General features: G+C 43.9%; 1 protein-coding gene across 1 annotated transcript in view; it reads left to right on the top strand.

Annotated features, from left to right (window-relative positions):
• Window positions 1-15,606, top strand: part of LOC306642225 (maestro heat-like repeat-containing protein family member 7) — a 39,075-nt gene that overhangs the window by 2,527 nt on the left and 20,942 nt on the right. Inside the window, exons 3-12 of the mRNA XM_079107835.1 lie at window positions 917-981; window positions 1,408-1,530; window positions 1,649-1,728; window positions 2,089-2,218; window positions 2,813-2,899; window positions 6,750-6,857; window positions 7,338-7,473; window positions 8,243-8,331; window positions 9,747-9,896; window positions 13,136-13,290. Of these exons, the coding sequence (XP_078963961.1) occupies window positions 917-981; window positions 1,408-1,530; window positions 1,649-1,728; window positions 2,089-2,218; window positions 2,813-2,899; window positions 6,750-6,857; window positions 7,338-7,473; window positions 8,243-8,331; window positions 9,747-9,896; window positions 13,136-13,290 (1,123 nt within the window). The remainder of the gene's footprint in view (window positions 1-916; window positions 982-1,407; window positions 1,531-1,648; window positions 1,729-2,088; window positions 2,219-2,812; window positions 2,900-6,749; window positions 6,858-7,337; window positions 7,474-8,242; window positions 8,332-9,746; window positions 9,897-13,135; window positions 13,291-15,606) is intronic.

Genomic DNA, 15,606 nt, shown 5'->3' with positions numbered 1-15,606 from the left:
ATAATTCTGACCATTCCCTACGAACCACCTCTCCTGGTGTGAGCCACATGGGTCTCTCCTCTGGGTTATTGTCACAGTCTCCTAATTGATCTCCTTGGGGGAATTTAATCAACCGAAGATCACTCATTACATGCATTGATTTATTTAATTCCACATCAAATAGATACTATCACCTTCCCATCATGCAGATGAGGAAACTAAAAGGGGAGAGATTTTAATTACCTGAAGAACACAGGGTTAAGAAATAGAAGAGCTGAGCTTTGATGTATCAAAGCAGTTTGATACTAGAGTGGGTTGTGTTTAGCCCCTGGACTTTGACTTCCAACCTTAGTCCCAGCTGGCACTTGCAGAGTAATGAGGAAGGACCGAAATCCAGGTCAGTTGCCAGTATTGCTTTGAGTCCCAGTACTACGGTTTTTGTTCTTCTGACTCCTGGGGTGGGCGGGCTCTTTTCCTATCCTGCATCCAGCCTCTGTGTCTTTGCCATCGTCACTGCTCAGGGAGATGGGCTCAGAGGGCTGTACCACCCTAGTTGACAAGGGAGGCTGCAAGGCTGACTCAAGTTTTCAAGTCCATTCACAACCAGGAATTTCAAAGACAGTGTAATCAGCCCCAGAAATTTGTGGCCACTGGGAGTGACTTAAAGATCTCTCCCTTCCCCATAGCTCTTTCATCCCTGGCTATGTGTGATGCAAAAAATCTCTTAAGCCCCCATGTGAGTGCCTTTCACCCTTGACTTCTGAGGTTCACCTGAGTGGAGCTGTGCTGTCCACACCTGGGAAGCAGCTTTGGGAACCGTGACCCACCCCAGCTTGGTGGTTTCGAGCCTTCTGGGTGAAGGATTGGGGGAGGATGTCCTCTGCCTTCCTGACCCTCCTGACACAGCTAAACTCCTCTCAATTACATCCCTTTTCAGGGTTGCGTGAATCAGAAAAAGAAGACTTTCGGTTAATACAGGAATGTTTAGAACACGAACACATGGTAAGGAATCCTCTGAAACTTTTTTGAGAATTGAGGAGAAAAGGAATGTTCATGCTTCCTTAGGTTTGAGGACTAGGCCTGACTTGGAAGCCACTTGAAATCCCGTCTTGCTGGCCTCTTGGTCTGGGGCAATCTTGATGGCCAGGCCATTAGACAGGGGTTCCGGGGCTCTGGTCTTGAGTTTCTGTCCTGTGGGAGGGATCTTCCTCATAGACCCCTAGCTCCATTGTCCCCAGAAAGATACAGAGGAAACAGGACATTGATGAGCACCTGTGCAGGGTACTGGGACACGGTGCTGAGGAAATCAGGGGTGCACTCTATCCTTTGGCTTACTAGATGCGAGTCTGGGCTGGGTGTGAGGGCAGGGCATGGGCTGCAGGTGCAGGTGATTGACTTATTGTTGGGAGTCTCTATATTCTGTTCTAGTCCGGGTTGGACAAACTGAATTTCCTCAGGGCTGTGGAAGCTTTGAGTAGTGCTGTGCATGCCCAGACAGACAGCAATATGAACAATTACTTTCCCAAAGCCATCCTGGCCAGGAAAATTGAGGTAAGAAAGAGACCCTAGTTCTTCTGGGAGTTGGTCATCCAGAGTTGAGGATGACAGACCAGGCTCACCAACTGGCATCTCTTTGAGGGGAATTCTTGTTTCTTCCTGGCCCTTCTAGTCATTGATCCTGGAAGAACCCACTGAGATCCTGGATAACTGCGTGCGTCAGAAAGCAATGCTCTGCGCTGTGGCCTTGAGGTTCCTTCCCTCCTGTCACTCTCTCATGGCCCTGAGGGCTCTGATGTTGAGAACATTTGAGTTGGGAAGAAGGATGAAGCTTGGGAAATTGATTTTTGGGCTGTGGGTGGCAAAGCCCCACGGCATCCATGTTTGCTGACCTTTTGGGATGGTGGGACTGTTCTTTGATTTTACTATATGAGGACAGTGTAGGGATGTTCCCAAGAATCAGGACCCTTCTTTCCGGGTAAGGGTCACTGAAAAGTAGCCCACTCTTTCCTGTACCTCAGAGAGCAGCAGCGCATTTTTCCCGAGGGTCCTGGAAACATGACCTAGCCTCTGACAGGATCCCAACCGTGTCTTTCCCCACCTCTCCACCAGCCAGCTGAATCCACCGTTCCACTTATCCCAGAAGCTGGACCTGGCCAATGCTGGTATCTCCAGGATATTCCCTCTGCCACTCATCATGCCCAGCCTAGACCGAAAGGAGAGTGCTGGTCTCTACCTCCAGGTAACCCCTGCTGGAGGTGTCCATGGCAGGTGTAGGGAGGATGTTCATCTTTGTGGTCACCTCCTGAATTCTTAGCTCCCTGGCCTTCCTGTCCATGGAGCCCATGGTAGCATGGTGCTAATGCTGCTCAGCAAGGGCTGCCTCCCTTACCCTCACCTCTTCCCATGGAATGGCCTGGGATCCCATGCTAACCACATTCTGTTACAAGGGCTCACATGACATCCTCAGTCTTAGGAGGAGATAGTCTAATAATAAAACTCATAGATTCTATGTAATAAACCAGTAAACCACCAAATCTTCCCAAGAATTTTAGGTTTTAAAAACAGAAGTATCCTTAATCTGACTGAAGGTGTCTCTAAAGGTGAGAATCCTACGGGGGCTGTCTTGTCGGGGAGGCCTGCCCAAGGCCTACATCTCACTGTTTGGCCTACCCTATAGGCTAGACTTGGTCTTGCCTTCAGTGGGGCCAAGAAGGCTCAACGTCAGGGAAAATGAAAGTGACTGGGTGTGAGAAGGTCCCTGAGGTCCCTGAGATGCAGGGTGAGCTGGCACCTTCTTCCTTCCTCTGTGCATACCATGTCTCCTCCCTGTCAGACGGTCCAGGCCTTAGATGACATGTTGCAAGCGCTGGTGATGGACAGTATGAAGCCTGACATGCTCATATTGCAAAACTTCCTGGAGGTAAGTGGCTATTGAAACAGGGGAAAACAAAATCCTCTGTTGTTTCTAGGACTTTGTGCTTGGGAGAGAGAGAGAGGAATATGATGAGAGTCTGGGTGCCCCTCTAGTCCAAAGAGCATATGTTCTCAAACTTCAGCATGCACAAGTATCACTTGACGACAAATTCCCATGTCTCCCCCAAGGTGCTGTTTTGAGGATGGCGTTTTGAGAACCACAGTCACCAGGCTGAGGACATGTTTTCCTCCAGAACTTGGGCACACTGGAATTTTACCAGATTTAACATTTATATCCTTGTTAGGTTTTAATCTTTTTCAAAGTATCGCCCCCTGAGCAGTACCTGTTACTGCCCCTTGAAAAAGACCTCAGTGCTCACTGGTCCAGGCAATCTCCTGGATCCAGGCTATTATTTTTAATGTGGTATCTCCAGGAAACACAAAACATTACAAAGCTCTTCTTTAACTGTCTTTAGATCTTTTCAAAAACTCTTAGTTATGACAAGTCACCATATTCTGAGGGTGAGTTCGAGTTGGAGAAATAGCCAAGAGTCACGGGAAACCAACTTTTATGAACAAGATGATAACAAATTAGGGTAATATAATTTTGCATAAAACATTACATGTGACTACAAAGAAAAAGACAAGACTGTCCAGTTATCTTACAAAAAGACCTTGACCAGGGTTGTATCCAGAGGGGAAATTGATCCATATTTGGGTGAGTGACATATAGTTCTTTGGAATGTATCATTTCTGGTGTGTTTGTTGAGAAGCATTTTTGTGTTTCTTAGGCAACCATTCCTGCAAGTGTAATAACAAATGCTCTGTTATTCTTGGAGTTCCTGGGGGATGGAGATGGTGAGCTCTGGTTCTGGACAGGGTGGGGTACTGAAGGGACCCATTACTGAGGTTCTTGTTCTCCAGAGATAAATGGTACCCTGCAAAAGCAGCACTTGAGGGCTGGGGATGTGGCTTAGTGGTAGAATACTTGCCTGACGTGTGTGAGACCCTGGTTTTATCCCTAGCACCAGAAGGAAGAAAAAAAAGAACCGCATGGAACCATTTCTAACATTTCATAGAAAATAATGGGGGAAACAGATTTATTTTGATAAATGAAAGTTAAATGATGAAATACATTATTTTTATACACAGTCGAATTTGAATTGTAGTCACTACTTTGATGTAATTCTTTTAAAAAATCAAGTGCATATATTATAGACATAATTTTTTTCTATAAAGTTACATAATAGCATAATAAGACATCATTTATTTCTTGGTTGATTTTGCATGGTAGGATTAGGAAGAAGTTAAATTTTGCAAAATATTTGAGGGCTATATAGTTTTCCCAAGGATCTTCCTTTTAATTCTTCATTTTTCATCTTTTAATTTACATACAGTATAATAATAACCTGTTTTCATTGTGGAGTTCTGCAGGTTTTGAGAAATAAACTCATGTAACCACAACCATAATCAAACTGTAGAGCACCCTTGAATCCCCCATGACTTTTTTTTTGTATTGGGAATTGAACACAGGGGCACTTTTCCATGAAGCTAACATCCCAAGACTTTTTAAAATTTTTGTTTTGTATCAAGGTCTTGCCCAGGCTGGCCTCGAACTTGCAATCTTCCTGCCTCAGCCTCCTGAGTTGCTGGAATTATAGGCAAGTTCCATGGCACCTGGTCCCCATGACTTAATAGTCAATTCCCTAGCCTCAGCCCCTGACCCGTGTCTTTCCTTTCTCTATAGTTTTGCCTTTCTATAAAAGCCTCTGAATAGAATTATACAGGATGTAGCCTCTTGAATCTGTCTTCTTTCATTTTCACCTCATAATGTGTTTGAGATTCATCCATGTTGTTACGTGTATCAAGAGTTCATTCCCCCTTCTTCTTTTTATGTACAGGGGATTGAACCCAGGGGTTCTTGACCAATGAGCCACATCCCAACTCTTTTTATTTGAGACATATTCTCACTAAGTTGTCAAGACGGCCTTGAACTAGTGATCCTCTTGCCTCGTTTCCCTGTTCGCTAGGATCATAGGAGTATGTAATACACATGGCCTTGAGTCATTCTTTTTGTTTTCTTTTTTTTTGGGTACCGGGGGATTGAACTCAGGGGTACTCATTCACTGAACCACATCCCCCAGCCCTATTTTGTATTTTATTGGAGATAGGGTCTCACTGAGTTGCTTAGTGCCTCACTTTTGCTGAGACTGGCTTTGAACTAGACATTTTCTTGCCTCAGCCTCTCTAGCTGCTGGGATTGACTTTATGAGCTATGGCGCCTGGCTCCTTGAGTCATTCTTAAAGATTCATAGTAGTATCTTCTTCGCGTTCTGTTTGCTTGTTTGTTTTTTGAGATGGGGTCTGCTATGTTGCCCGGACTAGTCTCTAACTTCTAACTAGATTCAAGGAATTCTCCCACCTCGGCCTGGAACTACAGGCACATGGCCACCACCACGCCTGCTCTCTCATGTTTTTTAACGCATTTTCCAGTAACTAATGATGCTGGGCATCTTTCCATGGGCTTATTTTGCCATCTATCTATCTGCTCTGTTGAAGTATATATTCAAATTTTTTGCCCAATTTTACTGGTCTGTATTTTATTGTTTGGATTTTGAAAGTTTTTTATGTATTATGGATATAAGTCTTTTGGCGCTATGTGATTTTGCCTTCCAGTTGTGACTTGCCTTTGGTGCTGACTGCCCCTAAAAAAGCAGCCCTTCTCCTCCTCCTCCTTTTTTTTTTTTTTTTTTTTGGTACCAGGGGTGGAACCCAGAGGCACTTACCACTGAGCCACATCTGCTGCAGCCCTATTGGTATTTATTTAGAGACAGGGTCTCATTGATTTGCTTATCACCTTGCAGTTGCTGAGGCTGGCGTTGACTTGTGATCCTTCTGCCTCAGCCTCCCAGTTGCTGGAATTACAGGCATGGGCCACAGAGCCCGGCTCCATCTCATTTTGACGAAGCTCATGTTATTAGGTTTTTTCTTTTATGGTTATGATTTTGTGGTGTTTATCCAGAGAAATTCTTGCCTTATCTAAGGTCTCTCAGGAGACCTTGCCTTATCTAACATCTCTTTCTTCTAGATGCTTGTATTTTGGATCTTAAGTAGCTCTGTGATTAATTCTGAATTAATTTTTATTGGATATTTGGTATGAATGGTGATTCACTTTCTTTTCCTTTTCCTTCTTTTCCCTTCCTCCACCCCCCTCCCCTTCCTCCCTTCTTTTTCTTCCTCTTCCGCCTCTTTCTCCTTTTTCCTCTTTTGGTATATGAATGTTCACACTTGGGAGAGGGGCCCTGTCATGCAGCTATGACACAGGACACACTTTCCAAAAGTTTTGCACCAAGCAGGATGCAGGCCTCTCCCACCTGGTGGGATCTCAAACTATCAGGTTGAAGAATAATAATAACTATCTCATAGGGTTATGGGGAGGATACAGTGAGTTACTATCTACAGAATACTTACCTCTGTCTCTATTGTTATAGTCTCATCCTTGAGAGACCACCCCACTCCAGCCCGTGGCCCAGCAGGTGGGGCTTTGCATAGATATGCTTCCAGGAGAACACCACCTCCCCACCTTTTCCCATCCCCCTCACACTCTGCTTTCTAATTCTACCTTGAAGGTGTGGCTGTCTTTAAACATCCCGTAGGAGGAGACTCAGAAAGTAATGGTGAAGGGCCAGAGATTCTTAAACCTACCCTTGCTTTGCCAAGTTCACGGGTCTGTGCGCTCTGGCACCTGCCACAGCTCCCTTTGTCTTTTTGGCCGTCTTGGATGTGGTCTCAAGACAAGGAAGGCAGGAAGCAGCACTCCCACGGAAATATTGATGGGTCTCTTTGTCCCTCTCCAGATCATCTTACCTTGGGTAACACTGTCAGACAAAGTGCATGAGCAGACCCGGGCCTTGGGCACTATTTCCAGGTTGCAAAGGTTTATTTGCAATTTCCCTGAAGTGTCGGTGAGTGCTTGGGGTGGGGTACGAGGCAGACCCAGGGAGCCCTGCTTCTCTGCCTGTGTGGCACCTGATTGGGCCCAGGGCTCTGCAGGGGGTAACGGAGAGCTGGCAGTCAGAGGGCCTCGGACTATTTTGCATTAGTGCCTTTTCTATTACCATGAAACAAGTCTCTTGACGTGTTTGGTTTACCCTGAGCCCAATTAACCAGACACATCTCGGCCTTATGGGGGGACATTGACCTAGATAGCTGGGTTGGGGCCCCAGATGCTGGCTAATGTGCTTCTGGTATCTGGCTATTCCTTACCTGGGTGCTGATTAGAAAGGTTTTTCTGGGCCAGGACAGAGCGTGGAGCTGGGGAGGGGAGGGCACCCATGCAGGTGAATAAATTAGTGATGGAGGGGAAGGCAAGTTGGGGTGGGTCCTGGTGGGGAGAGGCTTCTTTCTGGATAATGGGGAGGTAACCAATTTCTTCTTCCTGGCAGCATATGACGCTGTTCTCCATGAGCGGGAAGCTGATGGGCATCCTGGGCCTCCTGTGCGTGAGCTCCCACCACGAGATCAGCATGGAAGCATCAGAGGCATTACATTACTTGCTCAAAATCCTTGCGCTTCAGAGAAGTAAGTGATCTAAGTCTGGATGGCCACCTGGCTGCAGCTGCGGGGACCCACTGAATAATAAGAACAAGCAAGCCAGTTCAGGGGGTGCCTGCGTTGCGTCAGGCACGCGGCAAAGGGTAGTTCCCTCTTGCAGTGGCACTGGAGTAAATATGTCACACAGCCCTGAGACCAGGGAGCCCATTACAAGCAGACCTGGAAACTTTATCTGGATGAGCTTCAACCCTATTGTTGATACAATGTCCTAAGCTTGCAGCTGCCTGTGGGATCTACTTGGATCCTCGGAATTTCCTGTTGTCCTATCCCTACCGATAGGTGTAAGATTCAGGAAATAAGCTCCTTTCTCAGGGAACAAACTTAGGGATCCTTAGTCGAGCCCCTCTCTGCCCTACGAATGCTAAAGATACAGAAAGCCACATACACAGAGGTGCCTAGGGACTTTGAAAAAAAAAATCTACCAAAAGGAGTTTCAGGACCCTGGCTTCTTGTGCTTCTATAGGCACTTGGCCCAGCACACAGGAGTGGGTGCAGTCCACCTTCTGGCTTGGTGCAGGAGCAATGGCCGAGAGTGGACCAGATTGAGGCACCAGCCACATTGTCCCTCCACCCCCTGGCCTGGTGGGGGAACTCTCCCCACTGTGTTGGACAAATGTCATTTCCTCCATTTAACTCTGTTGCTCTCTCTGAGGCTTGGTGGGACAACGGGGGGGTTTGTGTTGCTTTTTCCCTGTTAAGGCCTTGCCCCCCTTAATTGCCATTTTTTGGATTGAAGGTGTAAAGCAGAAGACAGAGTCTGTCCTGAGGGATTTACAGAAGAATTTCCGTGGGGAATGGCTGGCCAGCCTGCAGGATCTCACTTTGGTAATCTTCACTTTGCACTATGCGTGGCAGGGAGAGGAGTCCTGGGGAGAGCTTGTAGAGGGCCTGGGTGGGCCACAGAGGAGTGATCCCTCACAGATGGGGTGTCTCTAAATAAAATATTTAAAAAAGGGCTGGGGATAGGGCTCAGGGCCTAAGCAACCCCAAGTTTAATCTCTGGCACCAAAAACAAAACAAACAAAACAAACAAACAAACAAACAAAAAAAAAACAAAAAACATCAACCTGGCTTTAGCTCTGTTCCTTCAGCAAGGGTGTATCAGTTGTCTTAGGTATGGTGTCCCCAGGTTCAGTCACTCAAGTCATTCCAGCCAGAAATCCAGGAGAATGATCCTTGGTTCTCTCCTCTTATGCTCTCCACATCAGTTCAACACCTGTCTGCCTCTTCTGCCTCCTAAACAGCTCTCAGATCTATGCTCTCTGCCCAGCCTCACCCTGGCTGTTCCCATTCAGTCCGCTGCCATCTCTGGCCTGGGTTATTGCCGCAGCCTCTTACTTACCCATTGCCCTGTTTCCAGTCACGTCCTATCACGCCATTCCCTATGCTACTCTCAGGAAATTAGTTCTAAAATACAAACTCCATCCTGTTCTTCCCCTCAGACTGTGCACTAACTTCCTGTTGTTCTTACTAAAGTCTGAAATTCCCCCTGAGCTGTCTCCTGCTTTAACTGTCCTGCCTCATCTTGTCTCAATTCTCCTTTTCTACCTGGTTCATGTTCCTGAGCAAGACACGGTAGTCAGACTGACTTCCTCTACATACAAGGCCTTTGCACTTTCTGTTCCCTCTGCCTGGACCTCCGCGGCTCCCGCTTTTCCCTCTGGGCTGGAGTCTAGAAAGCTTCTCTCACCTGTTGAGTCTGGCTTCAAGGCCCCAGTATTTCTCTCACTGCCCTGAAGCTGCCTCTTGCTTGTCCTGACTGATGCTAAGCTCCTTGAGGGCAAAGGCATTGGGGTCCTGTTCTTAGTCACCCTCAGCTCCCAGCAATAGAACCAGACACAGAGTTGGCACCACTATTGCTTGAGTGAATGACCTTCACATGGATGTGTAGATTCAGGGACAAGAGGCCTGGTGGCGTTAGGTAAGAGCGTTCTTTGCTTTGGTAAACTCACTGGACATCAGAATTCATTTCCAATGGACTCATCTAATTGCATTCCAAATTCAAAACAGAAATGCCTTTGACATTGTCCTCTGTACCATGTTGTCTGGACCAGTGTTTCTTCCTGGGGACTCAAAGGTGGTGGCATTCTGGAGGGACCTCATACCACAAAATAGTCAGATGCTGCTCAGGGCCTGCCTCCACTGGACCCTGGTTGGCTGACCTTTCTGGAGGCCAGAGGCTTTGGGGAAAATCCCAGAGTGGGATGCTGGCACTATAGAGACAGCTGTTTTTCCTTCAGTTCTTTAGGAAATACCTGACTCCCCTGGAGAGAGCTGATGTGATCATGGTGGCCCTGGAGGCCATGATCAGCACCAACTTGCATGACATCCACGCAGCCTCCAAGGTGTTGAAGATGGTCCTGAAGTACAATATTCCAGAAATTGGGAAGGTAGCATCTCTGTTGGACTTAATGGTTCAAAGTCTATTTGAGGATTCTTTCTTTCTGTTCTGTTTTGGGTCTTGTTCTGTTTTATTTTCTACCTGCTTGAGTTGAAGGAATCTCATTCCTTTAATCCAAAGGGGAAAAGGCTAAATGAAGAGTAGTTTGCAATTGTGCAAAAGGGATTTCCAATGGGAAGAGGTGACCATCAGGCCTGCAATTCTACCAGGAATGGAAGAATTGAGTCAAAGTTATAGCAGAAGACTTCTCTGGGCTCCTAGGACCAGGAGAGACCTCAGTCATCCCATCTGCTTCCAGAAAGTGTTCCTATGTTAGGTTTGTAGGTGGCTTCTTCACTCAGGTGGGAGAATATACATGGTCAAGGACAGGAATAGATATACACAGGTGTCCCTCAAAATACAAGGGGACTATATCCCAATAAGCCCATCATAAATTTAAAATGCCAAAAGTCCAAAATGCATTTAATTCATCGATCCTTCAGAACATCCTAGTTTAGCAACGCAGTTCACTGTAGTGTTTCTCCTTATGACCTGATGGCTGATTGGCTGGCTGGGAGCTGGCGACTCACTGCTGTTGACCAGCATCAGGAAAGGGTAGCATTTCACATATCACTATCTCAGGAAAGGAGGAACATTCGCATTTGAAGTATGGTTTCTACTGAATGTGTGTTGCTTTCATGCCATCGTCTAATTGAAAAATAATATTGGGGACCACTTGTGTGTGAGTGTGTTTGTGGGTGTCAACTTAGGAAACACTGGCATGAATAAGAAATGAAATACAAAGATCCTTTTGTTTTACTGAGAACCAGTCTCAACTGTAAAAATCTGCCCTTTTTGTTATGCCATTTAAAACGATCTTAGGGATGATGGAGTTACTGTTGGTTGTGTTTTTATTTTTTTCCTTTTGTCCACCTTTTTTATTGCTGTATTATAGTTGTACATAATGCTGGGACTTGTTATTACATATTCATACATGCACACAATATAATCCCTCCCCAGCCCTCCCACCACCTCCCACCCCCAGGTCCCTTCCCTCCCTTCTATTCAGGATTCACTGTCATTTGAGTGGCCTAACCCACACCTCTCCCTGGCTCACACAGCTCCATGGTGGTTCCTACCAGCAGTTCTGGATCTCAGCCTGTGCATTTCTTATGCTTGGTGTCAGTGCAGACTACCGATGAGCCCTTGGAGTTGAAACCCCCAGGCCAACTCTGGCTACTGCCTGACTCTTAGAATCCCTTGTAGACCCCCCTGGCCTATGAGCAGCCAGACTCTGCTGAAAGCAATATTGATAAGCTCATTACTTTAAAACATAGCTCATTTTTAGTTGCAAACCACTTACTTTTAAAAAAATATTAATTATTTTTAATGGACGAAATATTTATATACTTATGGTGTACAATATGACTTTTTTGGGGGGTGGATACTAGGAATTGAACCCAGGGGCACTTAACCACTGAGCCACATCCCCAGACTATTTTATTTTTTATTTTGCGACAGGGTCTCACTAAGTTGCTTAGGGCCTCGCTAAGTTGCTGAGGTTGGCTTTGAACTTATGATCCTCCTACTTCAACCTCCCCAATCTGCTATGATTACAGACATGTGCCACTGTGCCCAGCTCATGATATTATGACAAATATACATTGGAGAATGGCTAAATTAAGCTAACTACTTACCTACCGTCAGCCTACTATCTGCGAGAACTTGAACTTTGGAGACACTCCCATTAACTCACAGACAGTTTTTTATTTTTTAATTTTGGAGGTGATGTGAGAACATTCAACATCTATTCCCTTAGCAATTTTTTAGTATACATTATTATTAACTAGTCACCACTTTGTATAACAGATACACTGCATTTTTGTTTCTCATAAATGAAATTTTGTTCCCTATGACCAACATCCTCTCCGCCCACCCTAACCCTGGTAACCACCCCTCTATTCTCTGCTTCTGTGAATTCAGTTTTTTAGATTCGACATGTAGGGGAGCTCATGCAGTATTTGTCTCACTTCTTTCCCTTAGCATAACGTCCTCCAGGTTCATCCATGTAGTTGCTAATGATGGTGTTTTTTCCTCTTTTATGACTGAATAGTATTCCACGGAGTATGGATTCCACACTTTCTTTACTCCTTCTTCAGTTGATAGATACACAGTTGTTTCCATACCTTGGTTATTGTGAATAGTGCTGCAATGGACATGGGGGTACAGATCCCTCCTCAACATACTGATGGAATTTTCTTTGGTTGTAAGCTCAGTAGAGGGACTGCTGGACCATCTGGTAGTCCTATTTTGAATTTTTTGAGTCACTTCCATACTGTTTTCCACAACAGCTGTACCAATTTACCTTCTCATCAACAGTGTATAAGGCTGAGCCACTTTTAAGAAGTTCTATCTTGTGGCGAACTGGAATGTGCACCCCATAGTTTGCCATCTCTTATCCAATTTTGGCTACTAGGGTTTCATAGAATTTAGTTAATATTCAGATTTCACTAATACTAGGTGCCAAGTACTGTGCTAGCCTCATTTACATTTTACTTCATTAATTCTTTTGACAGGTTTGTGAGGAAGTCATTGTTTTCTTTTCAGAAATGGGGAAGACTCAAAGAGGCTATGAGTTTTAGTAACGGAAGTTTATTGAGCAGCTATTATGTGACAGGTACTATTCCAACCACTTTAGGAGTGTTAACTCAGAACTACTTAGGTAGGTCAATTTGTTTTTATTTTCTGAGGACATGAAATGCACGGTGGATGAAAACCTGGCCTGAGGTTTCCTGGTAAAATTCAGAGATGAAATTCAAATCCAGGCAGTGCAATGACTCCAGGGTCCATACTGTTCTCTGTGAAGCTGCCTCTGCTTCACACACCAGCAAGCCGCATGGACAACCCTTCTCTCCTCCTGAAGAGTTTAGATTTTTGAGGCAGCAACATTATGCCCTGACTTCCTTTGTCCAAGTCTTTCATCCTTAGCTTTTTCCTTCATTCTTTATGACATGGTTTCCAGAACATGGTCCAGGTCAGCCTTCTCTGGCTGCTATTTGCTACTCTTAAGGTAAAGGGGATAGGGTGGCCCCCCATCCTGTGGGAGTGACGGCAGGGCAGAGTGCAGCGGGACAGCGACATCATTGCTCTGCTCTGCGTGCACGTTACGTGCAGCCCCATGCCCTGTGCGGGTGCCTGCCCTGAACTGGTGGTGGGTGTCAGGAAGAACCTCCTTTCCCATCGTTTCAGGTGTCGGAAATCATCGAGTACATCTACTTCCACACCAACAGCATCACAGAGGCCACCGCCCAGAGCACCATAAGGAGGATCCTTTACCTGCTGGCCCAGTCCTATACCGACGAGGTCATCCTGACACTGTTTAAGATAGAGGATGAGTCACAAAAGTAAGTGTTATTAATTGTAATGAATGGTCAAATGCTTACATCTTTTTCTCTCCCACTCCCTGTTTTTGGTACCTGGGATTGAACCCAGGGGTGCTCAACCACTGAGCCACACCCCCAGTCCTTTTTTATATTTATTTTGAGACAGGGTCTTGCTAAGTTGCTTAGGGTCTTGCTAAGTTGCTTTTCTGAGGCTCGTTTTGAACTTGAGATCCTCCTGCCTCAGCATCCTGAGCTGCTGGGATTATAGGCATGTGCCACAGTGCCCGGCTCCTTTACCTATTTCTTGACTGGGTTGTTTGTTTTCTTACTGAGAGTTCTTTTTGTATTCTGGATGCAAGTCTTTGGTTAGAGACATAAGTTTTCAAAAATCTTCCCCATTTTGAGGATTATCTTCTTATTCTCTTAAGTAGACAAAAAAAAAAATTTAATGTGATGAAGTACAATTTATCTCCCCCCCCTTCATTAATCAAGTTTAAGGTCACAGAGATTTCCTCCCATGTTTTCGTCTAGAGCTTTTATACTTCCATGTTTTGTTTTTGATTCATTGTTAGTTTTTTAAAAATAAAGTGTTAGGAATGGGTTGAGGTTCAGTTTGTTGTGTGTGATGTCTGATTGTTCTAGCACCCTTTGTTGAAGACACTAAACTTTCTCCATTGAGTTGCCTTTGTACCTTTATCAGAAATCACTTGACTCTATTTGTGTAGGTCTGTTTATGAGTTCTCTCTTCTGTTCCATTGATCTGCATAGATCAGTATAGTTTATATATGAAGTCTTAGAATCAAGTAGTATGAATTCTCCAATTTTGTTACTCTTTTCCAAAATTGTTTTGGCCATTCTATTTCCTTTGTTTTCCCATCTAAATTTCATAATTTATATGGCATTATTATTTCTTTGAAAAAAGATTGGTGGTATTTTTAAAAGAGATTGTGTTGCATCTGTTGATAAATATGAGGAAAATTGAAAATTGTCATCTTTACAATATCAGGTCTGTGATCCATGAATGTATCTCTCCATTTAGACATTAAAAATTCCTTCCATCACCCTTTTGTGTTTTTCAGCATATATATCTTACAATTAAATGTTAGTTAAGAATGTTACCTTAACATTCCTAAGTATTTTTTGTACAATTGTAAATAGCAGTTAAATAATTTTTAAACATTTCAATAGTTTATTACTAGTATACATAAATGACATAGATTTTTGTAAATTGACCTTATATCCTGCAATCTTGCTAAACTCATTAGTTCTTGGAACTTTTTTGTTGGAGAGTCATTGGGATATTCTGTATAGACAATCGTGTCATCTGTAAGTAGAGAGAATTTTTAGTTCTTTCTTTCCAATTTGTATTTCTTTTTCTTGCTTTATTGCACTGACCAGGACTCCTGGTCAATGTTAAGAACGGTGAAGGTGGATGTCTTGGCCTTGCTCCCATCTTAGAGGGAGTATTTCACCATGAAGTATGATACTTTTAATGTCCTTTGTCAGCTTAAGAAAGTTCCTTTCTATTTCTAGTTTGCTGAGAGTGTTTATCATGAAGGGAGATCACAGTTAGTCAAGTTTTTTTTTTTTTTAATTGCTTCTATTGAAATGAGTGTGTAGTTTTTTGTTTTTTTTTTTCATCTTGTTTATACGGCAAATTACATTTTTTCCTAAGGAACTACTTGGCTTTCTCAGGTGCACCCCATGTGGTTATGATGTATTTTCTTCTTTAGGTATTTCTGGGTTCAATTTACTATTTTATTGAGGACATTTTCCATGGGGATATCAATCTGTAGTCAGTCTCTCTCTCTCTTTCTTTCTCTCTCTGTCTCTCCTCTCTCTTTATTGTCTGATTTTGGTGTCATGGTATTACTGAACTCAGAAGATGGTTTTGAAGTATTCTCTTTTGTTAAAAAATATTTTTAGTTTTAGATGGACATGATAACTTTATTTTGTTTATTTTTTTATGCAGTACTGGGGATCAAATCCAGTGCCTCACATGTGCTAAGCAAGGTTTCTACCACTGAGTCACAACCCCAGCCCTGGAAGTATTCTCTTATCTTTGTATTTTGGATGAGATTTTATAAAATAGGTATTACTTTTCTCCAAATGTTTGGTAGAATTCACTAATGAAATTATAGATAATTTATTTTTTTAAAAGTGTTAAAATTAGGGGCTGGGGAGATAGCTCAGTCAGTAGAGTGCTTGCCTTATAAGCACAAGGCCCTGGGTTCAATCCCCAGCACCAAAAAAATTTAAAAAATAAAATAAATAAAAGTGTTAAAATTATAAATTGAATTTACTCAGAGGTTAGGACCATTCAGACTATCTATTATT

This window comes from Sciurus vulgaris, assembly GCF_902686455.1.
Source record: "Sciurus vulgaris genome assembly, chromosome: 12".
NCBI lineage: Eukaryota > Metazoa > Chordata > Mammalia > Rodentia > Sciuridae > Sciurus > Sciurus vulgaris.
This window is presented reverse-complemented; position numbering and strand designations above follow the sequence as displayed.